At 36.7% G+C, this 25,515-nt stretch overlaps 2 protein-coding genes across 6 annotated transcripts; one reads left to right on the plus strand and one right to left on the minus strand.

The window, feature by feature from the left end:
• Positions 1-434: 434 nt before the first annotated feature.
• Positions 435-3,106, plus strand: LOC104890646 (S-adenosylmethionine synthase 1). The gene is made up of 2 exons (XM_010676210.4): positions 435-594; positions 1,510-3,106. Exon 2 carries the CDS (start codon positions 1,518-1,520, stop codon positions 2,706-2,708), a length of 1,191 nt encoding a protein of 396 aa, XP_010674512.2. The 5' UTR covers positions 435-594; positions 1,510-1,517; the 3' UTR covers positions 2,709-3,106.
• Positions 3,107-7,911: 4,805 nt separating this feature from the next.
• Positions 7,912-25,076, minus strand: LOC104890645 (pleiotropic drug resistance protein 3-like). 5 transcript variants are annotated; one of them, XM_048643318.2, is made up of 25 exons: positions 22,657-23,054; positions 20,639-20,762; positions 20,299-20,384; positions 19,571-19,655; positions 19,063-19,222; positions 18,900-18,976; positions 17,176-17,229; positions 16,977-17,067; positions 16,579-16,880; positions 16,188-16,466; positions 15,348-15,661; positions 14,620-14,780; positions 14,435-14,538; positions 13,820-13,973; positions 13,598-13,723; positions 13,435-13,508; positions 13,005-13,337; positions 12,634-12,924; positions 12,125-12,208; positions 11,881-12,014; positions 11,534-11,761; positions 10,375-10,546; positions 9,680-9,934; positions 8,407-8,723; positions 7,912-8,305 (listed from the first exon to the last, which is right to left on the minus strand). In XM_048643318.2, the coding sequence occupies exons 1-24, from the start codon at positions 23,037-23,039 to the stop codon at positions 8,457-8,459; spliced, it is 4,338 nt and encodes a 1,445-aa protein (XP_048499275.1). In that variant the 5' UTR covers positions 23,040-23,054; the 3' UTR covers positions 7,912-8,305; positions 8,407-8,456. The 5 variants fall into 5 exon arrangements, with proteins under 5 accessions (XP_048499275.1, XP_057250366.1, XP_048499277.1 ...); XM_057394383.1 differs by having other exon boundaries at positions 8,402-8,723; XM_048643320.2 differs by lacking the exon at positions 22,657-23,054 and adding an exon at positions 20,872-22,570 and having other exon boundaries at positions 8,402-8,723.
• Positions 25,077-25,515: the final 439 nt, after the last annotated feature.

Raw genomic sequence — 25,515 nt, forward strand, 5'->3', positions numbered from 1 at the left:
ATTTGGTATTATTCAATCCGCATTTAAAGTGAACGAAAGCAACAAATGGTCAATAATAAAACCTGAAATCCTCCTAGAATTTAGAAAAATAACAAAATCATCAAATATCTTACTAAAACAAATACTGTATGTGGCTTTAATATCAGTCAAGATTCAATAAAAATAAACAAAAAACCAAAACGACACCGTCTACTCTACCACTAACAAATCTCCAACAAATACGGCGTCGCCAAGCCGCCCAGCCACCAACCACTCATCAAGGACAAATTGGTCATTTCACTTCCACAAAAAAAAATGGACCCCACTAATTTCTCACCCTCTCTCTCACCGACCCCGCTAAATCTCATCCGTCCGATCAACAATTAAAATCCAACGACTGAGATCACTCCTTGAAAAAACACTTTGGTAGATTTACCAACTTTTTCTCTCTCCTAATTTCTCTATAAATAACCTCCTCACTCGTCTCTTAAAACTCGCCTTACACCGGTCTGCAAATTGTATAACAAGACTCGGACCTTCTCTCTCTACTCTCTCTCCTCTCTTTCTCTCTCTTCTCCAGCTTCTTTGCTCGTCGGGAACTTCTTCGTTCTCCAGGTAAAGTTTCGCTGCTTCATTTTCTCTCTCCTACTTGCTATGGAGTCGTGATATTTTGACTCCGCGAATAATATGGATGATTAATTAATTAATTGATTGGTTGATTGATTGTTTTAGATCTGAAATGATGAAAAATCGGTTGTTTTCGTTAGATCTTGTGGATTTGTTGTTGTTATTTGGAGATCTGAGGTTAGAAATGGTTAATTGAAATGATGAATCGTATGAAATGAAATGTTGAATTTAGGGTTTTAGTGTGTTGGTTTTCGCATGATTTGAATCGTTAATGTGTTGATTTATATGTTGTTGGAAGGATCTGAATGTTAATCGAGAAATTTTGATTTGAAATGGCTAGGGTTTTAGTTTTACATGATGATTTGATTAATTTTATGTTTGTAAATAATTGATTTGTGTTGTCGGTTGGTGAGTTGGAAACATAGTTAGCTTGTTAGATCTGAGGGAGTTATTTCATGATTTTTATTTAGTTATTTATGAATTAGTAAGTGAAAATTGAGAATGAGTATGAGATTCCATTTTATGTTGGTTTTAATGAGGAGAGAGAGTGAAAGGAAAAGTTATGGTATGGTTGCAACTTGTAATATTGTTAGGGAATATGTAGTTACATTTAATTGGGGATCTATACCTGTGAGTAAGATTCTATGAGTGTAAGTGGGTGAGAATTGTCTTTTTTTTTTGGTTTAGGAAGTTTGTTTTGAAGCTTTATTCTTCTTATCCTTCTTTATCCGTTTGCAGTATATCTTTTTCTGTTATGTAAAAAGTTACCAAAAAATGGCCCACTTTTTTTTTGCTGTGTGTAAGTGAACTTTTGATGGGAGTATTGTTAGGATGTATGTATGTTTAACTAGGTGGGATTTTGATATGGTGGTTGTGCTGATGTGAATCGTTTTGTTGTTACAGCTTGAAAAATGGCCGCCCCAATTGACACCTTCCTTTTCACCTCCGAATCTGTGAACGAGGGACACCCCGACAAGATGTGCGATCAGATCTCTGATGCAGTCCTTGATGCTTGCCTTGCGCAAGACCCTGAGAGCAAGGTTGCTTGTGAGACTTGCACAAAGACCAACTTGGTCATGGTCTTTGGTGAGATCACCACCAAGGGGAACGTAGACTATGAGAAGATTGTCCGACAGACTTGCCGCGATATCGGATTTGTATCCGCTGACGTGGGTCTTGATGCTGACAACTGCAAGGTCTTGGTTTACATTGAGCAGCAGAGTCCTGACATTGCCCAGGGTGTCCACGGTCATCTTACCAAGCGTCCTGAGGAGATCGGTGCTGGTGACCAGGGTCACATGTTTGGCTATGCCACTGATGAGACCCCAGAATTGATGCCCCTCAGCCATGTCCTCGCCACCAAGCTTGGTGCCCGCCTCACTGAGGTTCGCAAGAACGGTACCTGCCCATGGTTGAGGCCTGATGGCAAGACCCAAGTCACTGTTGAGTACTACAACGACAACGGTGCCATGGTTCCCATTCGTGTCCACACCGTCCTCATCTCAACTCAGCACGATGAGACTGTTACCAACGATGAGATTGCAGCTGACTTGAAGGAGCACGTGATCAAGCCTGTGATCCCTGAGAAGTACCTTGATGAGAAGACCATCTTCCACCTTAACCCATCTGGCCGTTTCGTCATTGGTGGACCTCACGGTGATGCTGGTCTTACTGGTCGTAAGATCATCATCGACACCTACGGAGGTTGGGGTGCTCACGGTGGTGGTGCCTTCTCCGGAAAGGACCCAACCAAGGTTGACAGGAGTGGTGCTTACATTGCTAGGCAGGCAGCCAAGAGCATTGTTGCCAGTGGCCTTGCTCGCCGCTGCATTGTCCAGATCTCTTACGCCATTGGTGTCCCAGAGCCTTTGTCCGTCTTCGTTGACACCTACGGAACTGGAAAGATCCCTGACAAGGATATCCTCAAAATTGTTAAGGAGACCTTCGACTTCAGGCCCGGTATGATCGCCATCAACCTTGACCTTCTCAAGGGTGGCAGCAGGTACTTGAAGACCGCTGCTTACGGGCACTTCGGTAGGGATGACCCAGACTTCACATGGGAGGTTGTGAAGCCCCTCAAGTGGGACAAGCCCCAAGCTTAAGTCAGAGAAAGAGTGAAGTCGGAATTCATTGATTAATATTTTTGATCAATAAAGCAAGTGCCCGGATCTCCTCCACAGGCTGCAGCTGCTCTCTAACCAAATGAAATGTATGATGCTTTTTAGTAGTATGATGGGTTACACTTGTGTCCTTGCTTTCCCTTTTTTATATTTTCTTTGTTTGGGGTGAGTTGGTTACTTGTGGAAGAGTTAGATATTATGGGTATTGGGAGTTTTTGTTGGTAGTAGAAGTTGCAGCATTTGTTAGTAAAGGAGTTGCTGCTTATATGTATGATGTTTGATAGATGCAAGTAAAGGATCAGCTGCTGCGCAGCATCCCAAAATGTAATTCGTGCTCGTTCACAGTAATCATATATTTGAGTTGCATAATATTTATTTGCTGCCTTCTCTTATAGGCTACAATTTTAATTTTCTTCATATACTACTATTCCGAAACTTTTCATTCTGTCTTTACTCTTTAGGTAAGGTGGATAAGAAAAGATCAAAATCGGCATGATTGACATTAATAATTCTCAATTTTAATTGTGGTTTAATCCCCTCTTTAGAGTATCTTTTAAATAACTCAACATGATCCGAATTGTAAATGGATTATTGTAGTTAAAATCAGTGTTATCTAATCTGCCTTTTGAATTTGTCAATTCGTTCAAAATGAGCCAAAAATGAACTAAAATCGATCATAATTTGCTTTTCTCAATTCGCAATTTGCGTGAGAATTAGGTAACACCGGTTAAAATTTCAAATTGAAAACTAGGTAAAGAATTTGTTGGGTGGTGTTGAGGCGTTATAGTCGTAGACCACAAAATAGCATCTGAGAAAAGAAGGGACAACTGAGAAGTTGGGACCATGAAATTGTAGCTGAAGGTAGGCATGGGGCATGGGTCCTTTATTTCCTTTTATGGTGACACATGCCCTTAGTATTGGTTACTACGAAGAAGACATTATTAAGTGTCTTAATCTCACGAGTAGCACGAGTCTCATAGACCACTCAAGAGCTGTAGCAGTGAGCCAGTGAGGTGCGAGTAACAACTGATTTTAGCAAGAAAAGGTCTGTCCATTTTTCTTATGAGCAAATTGTTATTAGATTTAAGTAAAGATATACTCCCTCCGTCCCTTAATAGAGTGTCCATTTCTCCAATGCACGTTTGCCAATGCACGTTTTGTATCGTTAATATCTTTAATTTCATATTAGTAAAAATTATAAAAGTTTGATTTTCTTAATGTACGTAATGAGACGAATCAAACAAGACCCCACATGACTATGTTTTTTCTTATATATTAGAAATATTTTTTGAGGGCTTTCTTTACCTTTGAATAGTGTCCAAAAAAGAAATGGGCACTCTATTAAGGGACGGAGGGAGTAATTGTCTTGTTAACCTATACAGACCGCAAATCTAGCTTCATTTTGTTGTAAGAATCTCTAAGAAATGCGAAAAGGATAGTAAAGTTTATATATGTACACTATAACGGTATAACAATTAAATATTTGGGAGATAAAAAGTCATATCATTGAACTTAAGGGTCAGGGCCGTCCTAAACAAATTGGAGGCCCTGTGCAAATATTATTTTAAAATTATAAGAGGGGCCCTAAAAAGTATTTTAAAAAAACTATCACTTCCTCTATTTTAAATCTTACTTTATTGAGTTTGAGAACATTTTTAAGGAGAAAAGAGAGATATAGAGAAGAAAAAATAAAACTCATATTATTGGGAGAAAAAAAATATTATGCAAGTAATTTACAATTTTCAAAAATGAAAAATGATGTAAGTAGAAATGAACTAAGGAAGTAGAAAATATATGAAAGATGAAATATATAAACTGAGTATAATATTATGTAATTTTACTTTTCACAAAACCAATGTAATTACATATTGGGAATAAACCAATTAAAAAAAGGAGAAAACTCTACTTCCTTTAATTTTGCATTAATCTTGAAGAAGGAAGCTAGCTAACCAAAGTATCTTAAAAATAGCCCTGTTGGGATTCGAACATGGGACAACTTAAAAACAATGCACCGCAACAACGACGCACTACCACTATGCCAGCAACACAACATTTGTTTTTATTATACACCAATTTAATTATATTAGCTAAGATAATTTGGGGGCCCTATTAATTTGGGGGCCCTATTAATTTGGGGGCCCTGTGCGGCTGGACTGGTTGCACAGCCACATAACCGGCCCTGTTTTCAAGTAGTTGAACATCATCACTTGTTTCCTTTGATAAAAACCATAACGAGTCATAGTAATTAAAGTATAGTATTAGAACTAGTAAAAGAGTTTGCCTATATAGCAAACAATTTGATAGTAATTAAGAGGTGCAATTGCCTTATCCATAATTAGAGATTCTTATTTTGGTATCTCTTAGTTTCTCTCCTTAATCCTCTCCTACCTCATCTCCCTCTAAAAATAAGAGTCACCTATGGCACATCCAAAGAAATGCACTATTTCTTAATTGGCGTTTCTTCATAAATTTGCATGAGTTGTCAATATTTTTCTTCCTACATCTGTCCAAGTGTCAATTATTTAGTATAACAATAGGTGACTCTTATTAGAGCATCTTACTCGTATTCAAAAAAAGTCTACACCTATCTCTTATTAAGAATACCTAACTCTTATCGTAGAAAGATTCATCCCAATCTCTTATTAAGAACCCTCTTACCTAGCTACATCATTCCCATTATATCTTACTTTTTTACTTATAAGAGTAAGTAAATTGGGTGATTGGAGTAATTGTTTACTACCAAACCATTACAAATTAGTTTTCTCAATATAAAAGCCAACAAATTTGAGCCAATCAAAAAGATTACAACAAACATAACATATTCCTCGTAGTTGTAGATGACCAAACTAGTGGTACAACAAACCTACCTAACCGAAATAAAACGGATCTATCAAACTATGCATGTTGTAGCCATAACCATCTCCTAATATTAGATTCTGGTCATGTTTCCAGTAATTTACGCAAAAAGAGATGCAAATTGTATGGAAAAGATGATTAAGACACGACGAAATTCAAACTTCAAAGTAGTTAATTTAATAGAGTATGAAAGTAGCAAATGTCTTGATTTCATACGCCTAAATTTTTAATTACTTCGTGTTTATCCACGTCTTAGCAAACGTGCATACTAATTGTCTAATTTAGTGTCCTAATGTTGGGATTAAATAATATATCATAGCCACCACTTTGGATTTTGGAATATGCTGTGCAGGCTGCAAGTTCAACCTTGTCAATATTTTTTATTTGTATTTCCAAAAGCGCATGATTATCGATAAACCAAAGTCTGTTCGATGTTCCACATGTATTCATAACTCAGATTTCAGACTTAAAGAACTCTATGTATTTGTCTACAATTGTTATATTACCTGTCATTTTCAAGTATCAATATAATATATTTATAGTAGACCGGAACTATAATCCTTTCGGATAAAGGATACATTATTTTCGCCTTATTTTTGTTGAAATTATCTGAATCTAAATACTATATCATTAAACATAACTAAACAAATTATCGATAAACCAAAGTCTGTTCGGATAAACAAATTATACTATATCGTTAGTTTTAACCCTAAAATCTAACTCCTAATTAAACCCTAACCCTAACCCCCTTCCCCCACCCTCCCCACCACCCCTGACTGCCCCCACCCGAGCAGTCCCACCATCCTGTGGCAGCCCCCACCCTAGCAACCCCCCTCCCACCACCCCGTCAAATTACCAACCCCCTCCCCCCAACCCCGTCGAATTCCGCACCCCTTCTCCCAGCCTCGGCGAATTTTGCACCCCTCTCCCGTCGAATCCCCCTACTCTACTCTACTCTACTCCAGTTCGAAGACAAAGGCGATAAGGCTGTCTGGGAGCGCACGCCATAGCGGAAAGCTTGCTGGCGACTTGGTTGTTGGATTCTGGGATCACGAGTCACGACGACGGATGGGGGAGGGGTGGGGGTGGGATAGGGTGCTGCGGGGGTGGAGGAGGGGGTGGGGTGGGATAGGGGGCTGCGAGGTGGTGGGAGGATTATGGTTTAGGGTTACGGGTTAGGATTAGAGGTAAGGGTTAGGATTAAGGTTAGTATTAGGGGATTAATTAGGGTTTAAAATAGAAAATTAGGGTTAATGACTAACAACAGTTAACATCGTTGATCATTAAGGCTATACGATTGAATTAGTTTGTAACTTAGGGGTACCCTGTGTATTTTGAAAACTTGGGGGTATCAGGTGAATTTTCTGAAAACTCGGGGGTACTTAGTGAAAAAACGTTTTTTTTTAAAGATAAGATGAAATTCCTTATAAGTGGGAATTTGTTACGTTTATGTCTGATAATCAATTTACAATCTCAATATTGGTCAGCATTCATCAAACATAAACTTAACATGGTATCAATAGACTATAGAGATTATAGGGATCTTAATCATGAAAAGTCTGTGAGATGTGAGATTGAAAAGAGAGAGAGAACCCTCAATGATGAGAGTGTGAGAGGGGAGATTAAAAAAAACTTTACAAGAGTTCGTAAGGTGAGAGCAAAACAAAAACATGATGGGTTTAAAAAGAGGGTGTTCTCGTTTTATTCTGTTAACCTATTTGGTGAGTTCGAAAAGAATGAGAGTAAGAACACTTCTTATATATATGAGAATAAAATTTACATGAGAACACTTCTTATATAAGAACAATGGAATTATAATCCATTTTAGTGAATATCAGACGAAGATATATATACTTGCTAGTTTTGGTTTAATAATTCAATATATATCAACATTTTCTAATTGCTTACACAAATGTAGCTTCAAATATTAATCAGGGCGGCTAAGTTCATGTCCAGGGTGAATAACTAGATAAGGCCCAAAATATGAGGGTCCAATTCTATTAGTTGTTCGCTTAAAGTAAGTAAAAAAATAATAATTGTAATTACATGTTATTCCTTTCCAGTTTATCGAGTATAATATTGGATGCATATTCAAAGGAGTTAATTTCTATCCAATGTTTTTGCTTAGTCTCTTCCTATTCTCCAAAAGAAAAACCCATTAATTACTCTTTTTTTTTTTTACAACTCCATTAATTATTCTTTAGTCTCTTTATTGAAAATTCTCAATCCTTACAATTTAATTTAACACAAAGCCCTAAATTATATGAGACGCCCTGATATTATTATGATAAAGATATGCACGATAAACACTTAAAAAAGAAAAATCATATAGGGATCAACAATAAGAAGTATTATTATTAAAGTAAGAAAAACAGTTGTCCCTTTTATTAATGGGAATTTGTCCCTAATAACGACACACACAATACATAATCTACTACTCTGCTACCATCATCAAAGCTAAGAAAAAAACTATGGTGTATATTCTAGATTTTCTACATATTTACAAGTCATACAAGAAGTAACCAATTTCACATAGCCTGAAAACCGGAGAAAAGAATAGAGAAGGGCTACATAGAGTATGCGTTTTCCACCATCAAGAATGGTTCTTCAAATAGCCTCACCTAAGAATATATGCGCGCAGTTACTCCTTCCTAGCAAGAACTGCAGCCATAGCCATCTGTTTCGGTTGGGAAGTTACCAATCATCTTGAAAAAGCTGACAATCTGAAGACAACTAAAATGTTAACCAAAGTACCAAACAACACTTGATGCATATATTAGTCAAGTATCAAGTTGTTTGTCAAACTCTTGAAATCCTACCTTACCAAAGTGATGAACCCATCAAATCGACACATTTGCACAGCTAATGAGCTAATCATCTCCTCTGAAAGTTGAGTTTCCCGATAAAATATGCAAAAAGATATGCAAACATCAGAGGGAAGATGATTAAGACAGCAGCAACGAGGCCCAAACGATCATGATGAAACCCAAAGTAGTCTTCTACGAAAGAAGCTATCGTCTTGGTTTTGTCAAAAACAGTGATATATTCATGTATATCACCATACTGAGAAGACAGCAGACCATTTAGGGTCCAAGAAGATGGACATAGATAATATAACCACAGCCACCACTTGGGAATTTGCTGCAAAACAATTGCACGATATCAGCTTTCTTAAGTTCAATAGCCAGTTATAAGATAATTATCTGTGTATAGAATTAGACTTGGGAAAATCGACTGGTATCCCATAAGTTGATATCCAATCCAAAACCAATTGTATCTGAAATTACATTAAGATTGATAAATTAGCATTATCAGCTAATGACAAGAGACTAGGTTCTGACCCGAAAGCAAACCAAATGACTCATCATCTGAAATCTGAATATAACTTGAATCTAATCTATCCAAACTACCCATTTTCTGATTCTATACATAATACCACCAATCCATCTAACTTCGTATCCATGTTGGAAGCCCTTTAATTACAGTTTCCCATTGATATAAGTTAATTGACATTTGAAAGTAAAACAAGGCAGTCTGAAATAAACCCTTCCAATAGATTGCTTGATTAAATGCACACCAGCTTCACTATAAAGAAGCATCCCTTGCCAGACAATTCAGTTGACAAAACATTTCCTGATTCTAGTTCAAGTCTTGAAGTCAAACCAGAAAAGAAAAAAAAACAGCCACTTCTACAAGAAATTATTCCCCTTTGTCCAGAGTAGACCTATTAGTCACATTGCTTATCCCAAAAGTAAAGAAATTATCATGAACTCTCATATCTTTCTCTCTTCATCACTGGAAATATATGTGAGGATCACGCCATAGTGTACTACTTTAAGAAAGTTGCTCACCTTTCTATACGATTTAAATAGTACACATGACCATTATTTTCCATGAAGGGATTAATAGATAAGATCATTCTTTAGATCAGGATTATTTATTATCTGCTTCATATGCAACAAATGTAATCTTAAATTAGTTGAGCGAAGTCATCTTTGGGAAAGGAATGTTAATCTTTCTACAAGATTCAAATACATTAAAGACGTCAGATGCATTATTTTGCAATATTATTATAGATTTGGATAGGAGTAGCTTACCGGTTGAGGGATCAAAAATCCAGAAAACAAATTCATCAGTGCATATATCGCTGATGCTGTAATAGCAGCCAGTTGGGAGTTTGGTGTCAACGATATGAGCATCATACCCATGTAATTGAAATACATCAAAGTGCAAGACATGGCATAGAAGTACCAGAACACCTTGTAGGCTGATGAGTAATACCCGATCATCGGATATGTGATAATTGTGAATATCAAAGCCACAGTAAGAAGATAAGGGATCTCAACAGTGACCTGCAAATGAAAAGCTAGGTAAGTGAAACAAGCAATAAACATTAAGTTTGCAAAAGCTAAACTTAATTGCAAATTTTGACCACAACAGGAAGCTAGAAGGCAAACGCCTTCTAGCCACGTAATCCTCCTCCCTTATAATATAAAGTTCGTTGATAAATTTAGTAAGCAGATAATTTCAGTTCTCTGCAATGTAAGGAGGCGAGTAAAACAACAAGATCTTAAAAGGAGGTAAGCGAATATATATAATCGGCATGATGGTACTATATTAGACATGAATTGTGACTATGTAGATTAGGACAAATACTTAAGATGAAGCAAATAATTGTAATTTCTTGTGTGCTGAATGCATCATTACTCAGTATCAGAACTAGGCCATTTCTAGTGACTCCAGAGAGGTCCAAATGGGACCAGGAATTGGGGAAACCATTAAACCACTATACCTGTGCAAAAGAATAAGCCCATGAGGAGTACATCCCTGCAAATCTTTCCCGATAAACGACAGTTTTTTCTGTTGCAATGTGAGGAAGAACAGGGCTGCAGTTGTTTATTCCCAAGAACATCACAGCAGCAAACATGGAACCAAATACTGTGAATATACTCTGCTGATCTTTTCTGCCATTTTAATGAACAAAAGGCTAAAGTGACAAGAAAGCAACATTCTTCAAATTATGAAAATTAAATTTCCAACTAAGATGTAATCCAGTAAGGTATCAATGGAATGGTTTAGCAGTTGCAAGCACATGTTATATACTTCCTCCCTTCCTTTTTACTTGTGAGTTGCGACATAGCTCCTTGGCACGCAGTTTAAGGAGAAGATTCGAGAAGGTAAACTGACAAATTAATCAAATTATTTTAAGCCTTAATATAATAACCTATCCCTCTTACCACTGTTTAAATTATTTTGATTAATTTGTCCGTTTACCTTCTCTAATCTTCTTCTTAAATTTATGTTGCAAGTAAAAAGAAACGGAGGAAGTAGTTAAGTACTGAAAAGTGAACAAGCATAGAACTCTGTTGAGTTCTTCATAATTCAGGAAATTACATAAATGATAGCCTAGGAGAAATTTTCTGTACGACTATTAAAACTTTACGCAATACTCACAAAGAAATTTCTCTGCCATTTACATGAAAACCACAAGAAAGCTAGATATTTCTTTTCGGAATATGATATTTCTGAACTGACACTAGCCACTAGGCATAAGATAGCGGTTATTCTGGTAAATGGTAACTGGCAACTTGATTGAATGAATAAGAATCCGTTTGGTTATAGATGGAAAACAATTCTCCATGAAAAGATATATAACAAGGGCAAAGAACGCAAATGTAGTTTAGTTTTTCTTTGTTTGGTTTCTAGCACAGAAAGTAATCGAGAGAAGAAAAAATGGAAATGGAAGGGAGCGGAAATGTGGCATTCCTTCCTTCAAGAACGAAAAGGTTTTCCTCCATTAGGAGAACTATTTTCCACCTTTTGAAAAACAATTTACCACTCCTTGCCAACCAAACAAAGGAAAACAGGAAACCCACTTTTCCTAGAACATATTTTCCACTCAACCAAACGCTCTCTAAGTTCAGATTTCTTAGGAAATTACCCCAACTTACATGTTCCTCCCTTGCTGCCAGAACAGCAATCCAAAAATAAGGGATGACACAAAGGCAAACATGAGGCGTGTCAAATTGTATGAAGGGCTTCTCCAGTAAGATAGCTGTTGTTTCCACAGGCAAGATTTATATTGTCCCCAACCAGATAATGAGAAGCGACTACGAAAATGGAGATCCCTTGAGCCCACAGAAGGGATACTTAGCTGCTGAACAAATTCTTCATTCTTCCTGAAGTTAACATGATGAAGGAAGGCACAAAAAGAAACCTGTAAAACTGTATCTACTAGAAACGGAAAGAAAGACCATGATCAATAAAGGTTAGTGCATCCATTGATGACAGAACTTACTGGCATAGCACAGAGCTATTGTAAACTTCTGCAAAATCGATACCCAGTTCGATTTCAGCAGATGCAGAAGTAACCTCTAATATCCATGTCGCGGGATTATAGTTATCTCTAATCTTGGGCATGCCAGGTATAGACTATTCAATTCCAAAGAGAAAGATAGTCTTAGGAAGACTCACGAAAATCAAAGAGGCAGTAAGCATCAAATTAAATTACTAACGGAAAGATTCAGCAAAGAAAATCTAACCTGAAAATATTCAATAACCTTACTTGACTGCTGGCCCAGAGGTCCGGAATAGATTATGCGTCCACCTGTTTTTAAAAGAACCAACTGCAGAAAAAAATAATTCATACACATCAATCAAAAGATCCTTAGATTTGATAAAGATGAATCACTTAAAGAACAAAAATTTACCTTATCCATGAAAATTCTATATGATGTTAAGTGATCAAATCAATCAGCCTGGAGAACCGAGATAAGTTCAATGGCCAGAGATTCAGAGTGCATATAACTGGTTAAAAGTGTATAGTCTATCAACCTATGGCCAACATCTATTAACTTTTAACCAAAGATTACTAGAAAAAAGCATATGATTATGGACCTGCAACATGTTAGGGTGAATCCAACTTTTAGAAAAATGTAGACAATGACCTACTATCTTCCTCTTTTCTATCAATAGCTTATTCATTCTGATATATGTGCTCTAGATCTGTTTTGAGATTCAAGTTCTATTGTCAACTAGAGAAGTACCCCACCTCATCAAATGCCTCAAATATGTCCATACTTGGTTGATGGATGGTGCAAACAACAGTTCTACCAGTAACAGCAATATTCTTTACTGCTCGAATAACAATGGCAGCTGCTCTTGCATCAAGACCTGTTGTAGGTTCATCCATAAATATAATTGATGGGTTGGCTACAAGCTCCACAGCAATAGTGAGCCGCTTTCGTTGCTCAGTTGATAGACCATTAACACCTGGTAAGCCAACTAAGGTATCTTTAACTTCATTGAGCTCAATAGTCTTTAGGACTTCATTGACAAAATCCTGAAATGCATCGAACAAAGTTTTGTAAGTAACAGAAACATTCGTAGAAGCAAGACTTGCAAATTCTTTACACGTCTTACGGTTTTAGTGTTTGAATCAATATTATCAGGAAGCCGAAGCCAGGCAGAAAAGATCAGCGATTCCTCTACGGTAATATGTGGAGAATGTATATCTGTTTGTTCACAATATCCAGACACTCGAGCAAATGTCTCCTGCACCTTCGGATACCCTCCAATTCGAATATCACCTTCAATGGTGCCACTAGTTTTTCTTCCTGCAAGAACATCCAGAAGAGTCGTCTTTCCAGCTCCACTGACACCCATTAATGCCGTAAGAACACCTGGCTTAAAAGAACCAGTGATATCATGCAGAAGATTGAGTTTATTCTCAGTAAAGCCTTGTTCTCTCATTTCCTGAGACCAGAGAAGAATAATAAAACACTATACACGCCCTGGCTGCTTATGAACAGCTTATTGCATAAAGGAACCTGAACTTTGGTTTTGAGATTACCACGGGGGTATCAATGTAGTATTGCACATTGTGGAATGCTACTGTAAGTGGTTGGAAGGGCAAAATCATGTTACCTGCCATCATTACCAGACATTTCAGGATGGTAAAACTATGAGGAAATCGATACTAGTTAACAAGAAAACTAGGAACGAACTTTTCTAACCTTTTTGAGATTCTACGGTACTTTTGTCTCCACAACTCTCTAAGTCGTCCACTCGACATGGATGTCTCAATTCTTGTAATTGAGAAAGTTTTTCTCGTGAGATAAAAGCTGCAGATGCTACCGGAGCTACAAATATAATCAAGAAACTATAAAATCAATATGGTTATAATGACTTGTGGACTTTTTTTAAAGAGGGGGGAGGGGGGAAAGAAAAGGTCTCACCCTTCAAGAAAGTTAATGCCAGAGTATACCCTACTGTGCAAAGTAAGGAAAATCCAAACAGAGCGCCGACTGAGACCCAGAAAAAGTAACCATCAAACAGTAGACCACGGGATTGTAGAACTTCTTGGCCAATTGTTGTGTTTGAAGAAAGCATCTATAGATAAAAACGAGGATCAGCAAATGACTGAGAATATATTACACCAAATCTAAGAGTGAAGTAAACACTAGCAACCTTTAGACGTCTCCAAAAAACGTGACGGTGCCAAAGTCTTAAGATTTAGGCACTGATATCAGATGCACAGCAAAGAAGTTCATTTATCTTAAAAGGATGACACTGCAAGCTAGAATTTTGTAATCCACACACCGAACAATGCACTCATGTCAGGTGTGTTAGCCAACTAGCTATCAACGTTGACAATACTAAATACCAACAACTTAAAATTTACACAATGGAAGAACAGCCATGATAATCTCATAGTAGGTTCTCAAAGCATATCCTCCAGAAAAATCATTAAATTAATGGATCTATATTAAGATCATTCTAGCCGGTCAAACCTTTTCTCATAAAAACTTGGATCACAATTATAATGCCTCAAACTTCAATGAACTGCTTACCTTCTGCCATCTCGGAGCAAGAAATTCATTAGTAGCAAGACCAGTCTCACCATAAGTAAGTGGCACAACCCAAAATCCCCATTCTAACCATACCGGCATGGAAGCTGCAAGCAAACACACATGTAGGTGTTATAATCAGATGATTAGAAAATCCTATCAAGTAAAAGCTTCATTAGTATACTTACATTTCGGGATTATGAATCCGCTGAATATAAAGGCAAACAGTAAGAAATAAACGGACGCAAGATTGGAAACAACTATGGTTTGAAAGAGAGAAGCCAAGAACCGGAACATGGTTACTGATGCTAAGTGCACTCCCGAAAACAGAAGAACTTGGCAGAAGAACCTGAAATACACAATTAATGATTTAATTTTACACCACCATCCAATTACTTAAATTAAGGAGCGTAAGAGTAAGACGCATCAAACAAGGCAATGGCAACGACAACCAAATATGAATTTCAGCATCGGCGAGGCCAGAGGATGTCTAGATGTGTGCAATATCAATCCTAAGCGGTCAACTGTAGTAGGCAAAGATATTTTCATATGGCAAAAGACGGGGTACAATAAGCTAGAAAACAAACTGTAGTCTAACAAATCAATACCCTGATTCAATTATACTATCACTGGGAACTGTATGCGCAATCACAAATGTACAGAGGGTGGGGGGAGAGAGAGAGAGCCCTTTCCCATATAAAAGGGTCATAGGTAATTCTGTAAACCCATAGCAGACGACCTTATTTCAATTAATGGGTTAAGCTTAGTGTATAAAACGGAATCATTATGACGAAGTGTCCAATACAAAAAGATGCAATACAATGAGATAATGCTTTAAGGTAAAAAAATTGATCGTCAATATATTATACGTAAAAACAACTTTGAGGAACTCGGCACAAGACTCAAGGAAACTCACCTTCCAACTTCTGGAGCATATCCAATGGTATAGTAAGTCAGTGATGTCCACAGAACAGCAAGCAAAATGGACAATGGAACCTTGAGGAGAGTCGCTGGAATAGCATAAGCCCAAGCGGGATAAAAATAGAGGTCTCTCTGTTTGTAAAAAACAGGAAGTCTCATGATCGTCATAGACACTTCTGGAAATCCATCAACAAGAAGCATGACAAGACCATAAAACAGAGAGCCCAAATAGTAATTTGCATGCAGAATATCAACATGCATCCGTGTACGCAGAAATACAGTCATTGTTATAATAGCTATAATGACCAACTGCAAGTGAAAATTCAGGAAAAGAAAAGAAATTAGGCTGCAATTCGATTAAGCTCTACTAAATGAACGCTATGTTCAATGAACAATGGACTCAACCAATAGAAGAACTTCAATTTTAGATTTTTTTTGGGTGGTGTTGGGGTGGGGGAAAGGGGTTAGGGAATGGTTTAAAATCTTGGATGTGAAATTCACGACAATACAGATGGTTCACAGTTGTCGCGGCCTAGTATTGCAGTCGCTGTAAGCTTGAAAACCTTAACAATCCGGCCACTATGCAGGGGTGCGGCCAAGATTTGATACCATAACCTCAAAGTTGTGTAGCTACTTTTTATAATTACTATGTCAGTAGAAGCTTTTTACATGTTCAATGAATCATACGTGACACACACACACACACGCACCCACTTACACACATAAACATTTGCTACAGCAAATCCATGCAACATAGTAATTAACATTTGAACTTGTTGGTCAAAAGAAAAATCCATAGAAGGGAAAAAAAAAGTCTAAGCACAACATTAACAACCTGAATTATTTTAAATATATATATAAAAGAATTTCTCTTCATAAGCAGACATTCCCTTGACAAACAAGCTTTGAAGAGTTCTCCCTTTGGCAGAGAAAACTTGGAAAAGGAGATAGCATTCTCATCATCCTGCATCTTCACAGGTGGCTGTGAAACCTCCTCGTATAGAGTCTTTCCAACATGAGATACCCTAAATTTCTCACAGAACATATCTACAGACATATAGCCATAAGGTTTTTCAAGAAACCAATACTGTGATTGGTCTTTTTGTGAAATCACCTGTAAAATGCGACATAAAGAAATTAAGAGTTTATCTCAAGCAAAAGGAAATCGGCAGCCACTTTATAATACTAAATGCTCGTCACCAGATACCAGGAATGAAAACTGCTACCTCCTGAAGGAAGTCAGCTATTCCCTTCCTCTTGGGACACCTAAAGCCACAGGTCTCAAAGAATTGCACTACATGATCACGTGGACCATGATACACTATCTTTCCTTCTGCCATTAAGATCACATCATCAAAAAGATCAAAGGTTTCTGGTGCTGTCTGAAGAAGGGCGATCAATGCAGATGCATCTGTAATGTGGACTAACTGTTGAATATATGAAACAATCTGAAATGCGGTAGAACTGTCCAAACCATTCGTTATCTCATCCATGAATAGCACCTTTGTTGGCCCGACAATCATCTCCCCTGCAAAATTTCATAAGAACGATGATATTTCCGAATGTGGGTGTGTTCTGATTTTAATCCAAGAATAGTAGTTCAAGGCACAATTAATTTGAGCACCTGTAGTCAATCTTTTCTTTTGACCACCTGAAATGCCTCTCCTCATAGCATCTCCAACCAGTGTGTCAGCACATACATCAAGTCCAAGAATCTGCCGGAGAACAGACGTTCAGTAGTTTAGTGCATGATTCATAGCAAAATTTTAGACCACAAGCTAACTACAAAAATCAAAATGAGAGAGGGTTTTCCAGAGAGTTACTTTTAGTATATAGTCTGTCTGTAAGGAACTTTTCAATCCTTCAACAGATATTGCCTGCCAGATAAACAAATTCTAGTCTCATTAAGCACAATTTCTAAACATTTTAAACTACATCATAATACATAAGATAAACAAATTGAAAAGGTTACGAGTTGACCACAGTAGAACCAAAGACAACTATCATCTGAAAACCGTATGCTTCTTTCAAATAAGCCTCAAACCAAATCACATGCATTACTTTGATCACTATCAAACACTTAATTTAGAGAGACGTAGTGGGGAAAAAAAAAAAAGGAACATAGTTCTTCTGGCAGTTAATAAATTGGAAGATAGACATAGAAATTAACAACTGCCTTATAAAACCTCATCTAATCCTTGTGAAAGAGTAGTGGTTCCAGGATGAAAGATAAATGGACAGTCCCTTCTGTGGAGTGTCTATCTTAGGGGGGGGGGGGGGGACACTTCAAAAGTTCAAATCAAGCGGAATGGAGTTCATTGACTTGTTGGGGTTGTTGGAGTTGGCTTTTTTCTCGATGACCATGACCAAAGGGTTTTTATAGCATAATAGTCGAGTGTCTTTTCCTGTTATGCAAAACTCACCACAGCCCATAACTCGGAAATCAAGTGGTTTTTTGGTATACAGCAAATTATGTAGGCAATGGAAACTCCCATGATTTTCTAATATGGGTAGTTGTTTGGTTCAGTGAAACCAGGAACGTGGGACGTACGGCCGAATCGCGTCCTGAGTCGTTCGTACCGAATCGCGCAAACAAACGCGGCCCAAATTGCTGCAGTTCGCGTCTCAGTACGGTGGTCATGGCGTTTCCTTTTTCTTCTTCAAGTACCCAAAGATATGCAGATTGAGAACTAAAAATATTTTGATGATGTAATTGAGAGTAGAAACCTTTCATGTGTTTGTCACTTTGTTAGTTAACTTTTGGACGTTTATGTACTAGGTAATATGAACTTATGAAGTATGAAGTTATGAACTATGGAGGTTTTTCTTGTTTTTTCTTTTATGTAATCATATTTTGAGAAATGGATTAATGGTAATTAATATTTTAATTTTAAATACATTTTTAGTTCTGTTTTTTCAGATTTTTAAAAAAATATATATATATTAAACTAAACACCAAACGTTCCCGATTCACTCAAGGTAGCGTTTCCCGTTTCCGTTTCCGTCCCGCGTTTCGTATCGAATTTCGTTCCTTGTATCACTGGTTTGGTTGACAGAAAGTGGGGAAAACAGGGGCAATGAAAATTCCTTGGGAAATTGAAATTCCCACAAAACGTGGGCAACCCCGTCATTCAGAATTCCCGCATCAATTCATGGGAAGTGCACATTCCTTATGTCAATCAAACATATTAAGGCCATTTTCTAGGAATTACATAAGGGAAATAACTTCCTCGGAAATGGAAGTTCCCATGGGAATTGAATTCCCATGTATAACAAACAAACACCAATCCCACAATGGGAGAGACGTGAGAGCTTTCTTCCGGTGGAGTCAGTTTAAAGTAAATTGATATTAAATACAAATATTAAGATGCCAAAGCAAGATGAGATGTTTCAAAATCTATATTGAGACAACTAGCGCAATAGAAGATAAATCATCCATTTTAAGATTAATCAGTACCTACATGTAGTGCCTAATTGAAGGAAGCAGGGGATGAAAATAGCAGTGTAACAGAAGATAAGTATCAAAGGCACAATATTGCTAATATACCTTCATGTATGCATCTATATCTGGATCTGGAATGATTCCTTCCTGCTTCTCCCGTCTACAGACCTCAATCAACAAGTCTAAGAAGCAACATTTTCCATAATTATTTTGATAATAATAAATGGTGTTGCAAAATATCATTATCCAAAAACTGTCTAATATTCACCTGCGCGGCTTCCTACACCCTGACAACGAGCTGAAAAATCAATTGTCTCTCTCACCGTCATTTCAGGGATGTGCAGGTCATGTTGGCTTATATAAGCAGAAGTTTTCTGTGGAACGAATTGTTCAAGTTTATGCCCATTGTACTCAACATCTCCTTTAATCTGCAATTAGAAAAGAAAAAAAGACACCATGTATGCAGGAGTCAGAAAACACTGGCTCCACTGGAAAACAAAAACTCAAACTATTTATGATCAAATGAGAAGATTCTTAAAATGAGAAGGATGAGGAAGGTTCTTTTTTCATATATTTTGACTTAATGTGCATAATATATGTGCACTTCTACACTTGACATCCAATGAGGTGAAACTCCTAGTTCAGTAAAAACCTAAACTTTTAACCTCCCATCCAGAACCAAAGTCCACAAAAATACTCAAGTAAATGTGTAAGCTACATTGGGAGATATCATAGAAGCACATAGAAGAAAAGGCAAGCTCATATATTAAAAGAACCTCCAAAGAGCTGTCAAGGTTTCCTGAGAGTGCTAGCAAAAGAGAGGTCTTCCCACATCCAGGTGGACCAAGTAGTAGAGTCATCCTGCAAAATTATTAGCAACTACATAAGTGCACTAGTCAAGGAGATCTCTGCAAGGGGAACCATGTTTTGCTTTAGAAAAAGAAAGACTAATTCTCAGCCTCTAATACAAATTATTCTAGTACTTTACTATTGTGCACTAGCCAAACTCCAACCCACACACCTCAACCCCCAAAGAAAGTGGAGAATAATATAATGCGTTAGGCAACATATTGAAAAATGACAACTTGCCCAGTCTGAAAGTATAAGCAAACATTCATTATGCAGTAACGCTTTGTCAGTGTTGTCATTCTTCCAGCAGAATCAGGACTCAGCGTCACAATGTTGAATGTTGGAACAGAAAACATTGACGTAATGCACATTGTCCACAAGACTGCAAATGAACGGTGTACTGGAACTTATCTAAATGTGCTCATTTTTATTGCAGTGAATCATTAGCTGATTTTTAGTCCAAAAAGAGAAACCAAAATTCTACCAGGACAAGAACATAAGATATACCCTGAAAAACGATACATATTCAAGGATATAATATGTAGCAGTCGTGAAGACCACATGCAAGCTTCTAAACATAAAATAGGTGTTTTCTCTTTTATAATTTCCATGTTATGGGAAAAATAACCAAATTGAAGATCATTTCATTACTGACCTCCCAGGTTTGATTACGCCACTGACATCCTTGATAATGTCAAGTTTTGCTTCTTGTTGATCAGACCCCAATAAATTGGTAAAGACCTGCACAATACGACAATATAAAATAAGTCTGAGACTCAGAGTAAGGGCTATGGACTAAGGTTCTCAAATTAGACATTTCTGTCTCTTGAAAAACCTTGTCTTTCTCATAATATTAGTCTATAAGTATTCATAAAATAGCCATAATAAGAAACCACAGTCTATCACCTAGACAAACATGATGCTAATTACAGTAAGAGCTGCAGCACCATGAGAAAACTATTACATCTGACATTCTCCAAATACTTTATACTTACAGAGAGACTGCTTTTCAAAGAGTTATAGAGAGTAGGAAGGGGCTTGCCATCCACAACCTCACACCTCATGTCCACAAAAAGATTTTTGTACTTCACCTTGACAGCAGGAAAATGTAAGCCAACTCTACACGAGAGGAGAGTTGTGAAAGTTAGCAAAAGATCATAAACACAACAGATGGAATGGATTTCCTTGCAGTCAAGTCTTGAGGCTAGAAAGTGAAAGGTACACTTACTTTTGGATGTATCATAGTCAGTGTATAGCGTAGTGATAATCAAGGAACCAGAAAGATTAAATCATACAAATTGTGGCACAAACAGACGAAATTCCTAAATTCTACGACAAGTGGGTACATGGGGGTTACAGTTCGATATATCTTTACGAACTACAATGGTCATAAGCTGCAGTGGAAACCTTGAGTCTTTATATTAAAGTGGCCACATATGCAGATGCTTGAAAGATCACGCAATGAAGCAACTGTAGGATATAAAGAGTATATGCTGCAACAGAACACCTCTGCAAGATATCTTTTTGTTTAATCGGTTAATCCTATTGGAATTTGTCTACTCTCTCGATGTCATTGGCAGTCATACTTCCCCAGCAATATGAGGTGCTGCTAGCCAGAGTTCCAAGCAAGCAAAAAGCTAATTTAGCATATAAAAGAAGTACTTGGAAGTAAGCCCAATAGCAAATAAAGCTAAAGGGGTCCCTGTTTTCCACACTCACTGACAACAGTCCTGCATTTTATTTTATCCCAGTAATAATTACCAATCAGCTCTTATAATGTTTATTATTTCTCTGATATTGCTATAGTGTATTTTTCTAGTTAACTGATATTGCTTTAATTAATTCTATGTAAGCCAGTATTTACTACTCCCTTTGGCGAAGAATAATTTGCATACTTTCTGAAATAGGAGTGTGTATAAAGTATGTAAATTATTTTACATACTTCAGAATAATTCTACACACTCCTATTTTAGATATGGGACCATATCCACCTTTTTTGTTTCCCTATTATACTAAATAACACACTTTCCCAATTAATCATATCTACTTTTTCTCTCTCAAAAAAAATTACCCACTATCAACAATTTCATCTACTCTATCTCTCCCTCTCTCCTGAGTAACAATATACCACTAACTCCAATCACATCTACTTTCTCATACAACTAACCAGAACAGGGTCCGCCACTCAAATGAAGTGTGTAAACTATTCTAGGACAGAAGGATTATTTGAATAAAGTAATCTAGAAAGGATGATATTGCTTAGAAAAATTGCATTCCCCTGGATTCAGTATGCATTAATCTGTCTAACCCATACTGTTTGTAGTTTTGCGCTAGTCTGAATTCCGTTACAATTAAGAAAAGTTCATGTTAGCATTAACTACACTATAGAATAAGTATGTGAAAGTCAAATTAATATCTTGAAAAGGTAAATCTAGCAAGCATTTTATGACATCAAACATGGAACAACATGCACACTCTATGGGAGGACTATACAGTACTTAGTATAGACTGATTAACAAGCAAACATGTATTGGATCCAGAGAGTATTTGAAAAGAGTCAAGACCAATTATCCCCAACAAAAAAAATCAAGCTCTAATTGAATAGAAAAATTAACTAGGACGTGTAGTGAGACGAGCAGTCATAAAAAGTAGAATTTGGGACATGGTGATGTCGTAGCCCCAATAGCTCTTGTGAATATCCTTCATATCACCTCCTCCAAGTACCAGTGACAGAAGTATCACACTATAAATCTATGTTGCTCAGACACAGATTGAGTGTCTACTCGGATACGGGTGTCCAAGTGTCCGACTCGGCTATTTTGTAGAAAAAAGACAAGTTTTTAGTTTACAATGAAGTATCCAGGTGAAGTATCGTGTCGTACATGACACGACACACGGTTTTTGAGGTAAATGAAGGTGTCAGAGTAACATAGCTATAAATTGTTCAATATATTAGCAACAGCGAAGCAGACACATTTTACTCATCTCATGCATAGATGGTGATAATACTTACTTGTCCATTCTTTTCCTGAGTTTCTTTAACAGCTGAAGGTTATCTTGTTCAATCTGTTTGATGAGCTTCTCAATGAAAAGACGCCGGTCTAGAGGTCCAAGCATGGAAACATCAATCATCCGTTTTCCATTGACATTAGTTGTGCTTTCACCATCATAGTCGTCAAACAGAAACACCCTTGACCTTTGATAGGTTGGTAACCTCTCGATTTTAGCCCATTCCCGAATGAACTCCTCATCAAGGGAACCTTTTGAAGAACCCAATGATGAATTTCTTCTGAAACTGGAATTCTGGCTCTGTAATGATAGCCTGCAACTATTCCCTGTCTCCACCAGATCAGGTTGCAGAGCCTTAGTTTCATCTGGACCGAAAAATTGAGCCATAAGAATAAGACTAGAAAAGATTCAAAGAAGCAAAGGAGACAGGGAAGCAGGAGAAAAATTTAGAGTCAATTGCATGCCATGAAATTATTTAATGCACATGCTGAAAATGTGGACTAGAGGGGTGCTTAGAAAAGGAAATACTGCAGCATCTGGCTCCTTCAACAAAAGCAAGAGAGAAGGATGAGACGATCTGAAAAACTTGTATGCCTATGTTTTTTTCCTTAAAATATTGCATGGTTAAACATCATTATCCAGAAAATAATTCAGATTAGCAAGAAACAAAATTTGACTTTTTTTTTTCATGTGGAACAGTAGTTCAATGTAGACAACTAACTTCAAGGCTATGATACATTAATAATTCACAGAGTTGCATGCAACATAATAATCACGTCATATGCATAATGTTATAAGCATACGGCATATTTTATATGTATACTAATTTACTATAAACAGACCTAGAAGGATTTTTGTCTAGTCAAAGAGACTAAAGAAGAGTACACATACAAGAAAAAAGGGATGGTCACTCCATTATGAAAGAGATTAGCAAGACACTTGCTAATGCTCAATGCTGGATAGACTCATCTTCTATTAACTAAAACTTAAACATGCCGATCATGAATGATGAGTACCACCAGAGAGTTGTTTAAACTGATGTGTATCTGATGACACTCTTAGAAACGAAAGGCATGATAGGTGCATTTGAAACTTGTTCTACGAAGATACTCGTCTGTTTCCAGCTAAACTCTTTATCCAGGTAAGATATGGTTGTATAAATCAAGGATTAAACTGCTATTGCCAAATTCATCATTTTCCAAAATGGTCTCACTAAATTCATCATTTCGTTTTCACTAAATTCATCATTTCGTTTTCACTAAATTTGTAACAGGAATTGGATATGATATGACGAGTACAAACAACTTGTTTATTTAAGCAGAATGGACATACTATTAAAACGTTGAACGTTGAATTTGGCAGTTAACCCATTAACATCCAGTACTACAATAATATATTATTCTACTAGTTAATAAAAAGATTCATTATGTCGTCTTATGTTCTGGCAGGACATTACATTCAGTAATCACAATAATGTAATGAACTAAAAATATACAAGGAGAGAGGACCAGAGGGGAGTATACAATTTTGAAGTCAACTCGAAGAAATCGAGGCTGTCAGTCTGTTACCCATCTAGCCAGTAGCGAATGTATTAAACCAAAAGAGTTGTTTGTAGTGGTAGCCTATGTTACCTAGACTCGTATACCCATGTCTGACATGGGTACATGTTCAAGTGTCTGCCTCCGTTATCTATGAAAATTTTCAATGATTTTGGCCCAAAATGAAGTGCCCAAGTATTCGTTTCCACGTCCTTAGTGTCAAGGATCCAACACGGGTACTTAAGGTGAATTGAAGAGTCCATGTAACTAAGATGGTAGGTACGTTTAAAGCTTAACAACATGATGCATTAGTGATGTAACCAATGATGCCGTCATCGAGCATTCTAATACTTCCATGAGTTATATAGAAGTAGTACTTGAGCAAAGCAAGTCTAAGATTCCCTTAGATTAAGTGTAGTATATTGCAACAGGTAATTAATCATTTCCATACAAATTTCTAAGCTTAAAAACAATATGAATAAAAAACGCCGCTTATTCGGACCAGATTAATTAAATCTGCAATCTAACCAATAAGTGTTGAACCTAACCTAACTCTTAATCAGTATAAAGAAAATGGGTAGCTAAGTCATGCATTTTTTTTATTAATGGATAGATATAATATTAGCATCATGAAATTAACTCATAGCAATCAAATTGACAACTAGCAAAGATAATATATATACTACTAGTAGCTGTTACTATTTCGCATTCCTTCTGAAATAATGCAACAATAAACTATATAATACTCTGGAAATTTGCCTAAACTACAAGCAAATAGTAGGCAAAGAATAATTTACATGAAAAACAGTGCTGAATTCCTAAAAATTGCAGATAAATATAACTATATAACAAATTCAACTAATTTGCAATTCAAACAATAGTAATATTACATGCAAAACAGTGCCAAATGAAGATTTCGTAATTAAAACAAAGAACGTGCCTGCTAAATTTGAAATTTATTGATCCTTTGATTGAAGATGCTAAATTGATTTTCCACCTGTGATTGAGAGAAAAACCCAGAAGAGAAATAAGAATGAAGAAATCAAACATGGTGTTTGATTATTAAAATTAATTCGAACCATTTTCAGGGAGGTTTTATTACCAATTCTTAATAAATAAATAGAAATAAACATCTGCAAAAAGAAATTACAACATAAAGGAATTAATTTGCTACTTCAACAACAGAGTAGAAATTCGTGGGAATGAAAAATTTGAAATTAGGAATATATACTCCATAGTCCAAAGTCAACCAAAGCCTTCCATAGTACTATGCTCTCTCTTGCTCATTTTATATTGGAAAAATTATTTTAATAAGTCAATCTTTG

Source organism: Beta vulgaris, chromosome 4 (genome assembly GCF_026745355.1).
Source record: "Beta vulgaris subsp. vulgaris cultivar EL10 chromosome 4, EL10.2, whole genome shotgun sequence".
In the NCBI taxonomy this organism is placed as follows: domain Eukaryota; kingdom Viridiplantae; phylum Streptophyta; class Magnoliopsida; order Caryophyllales; family Amaranthaceae; genus Beta; species Beta vulgaris.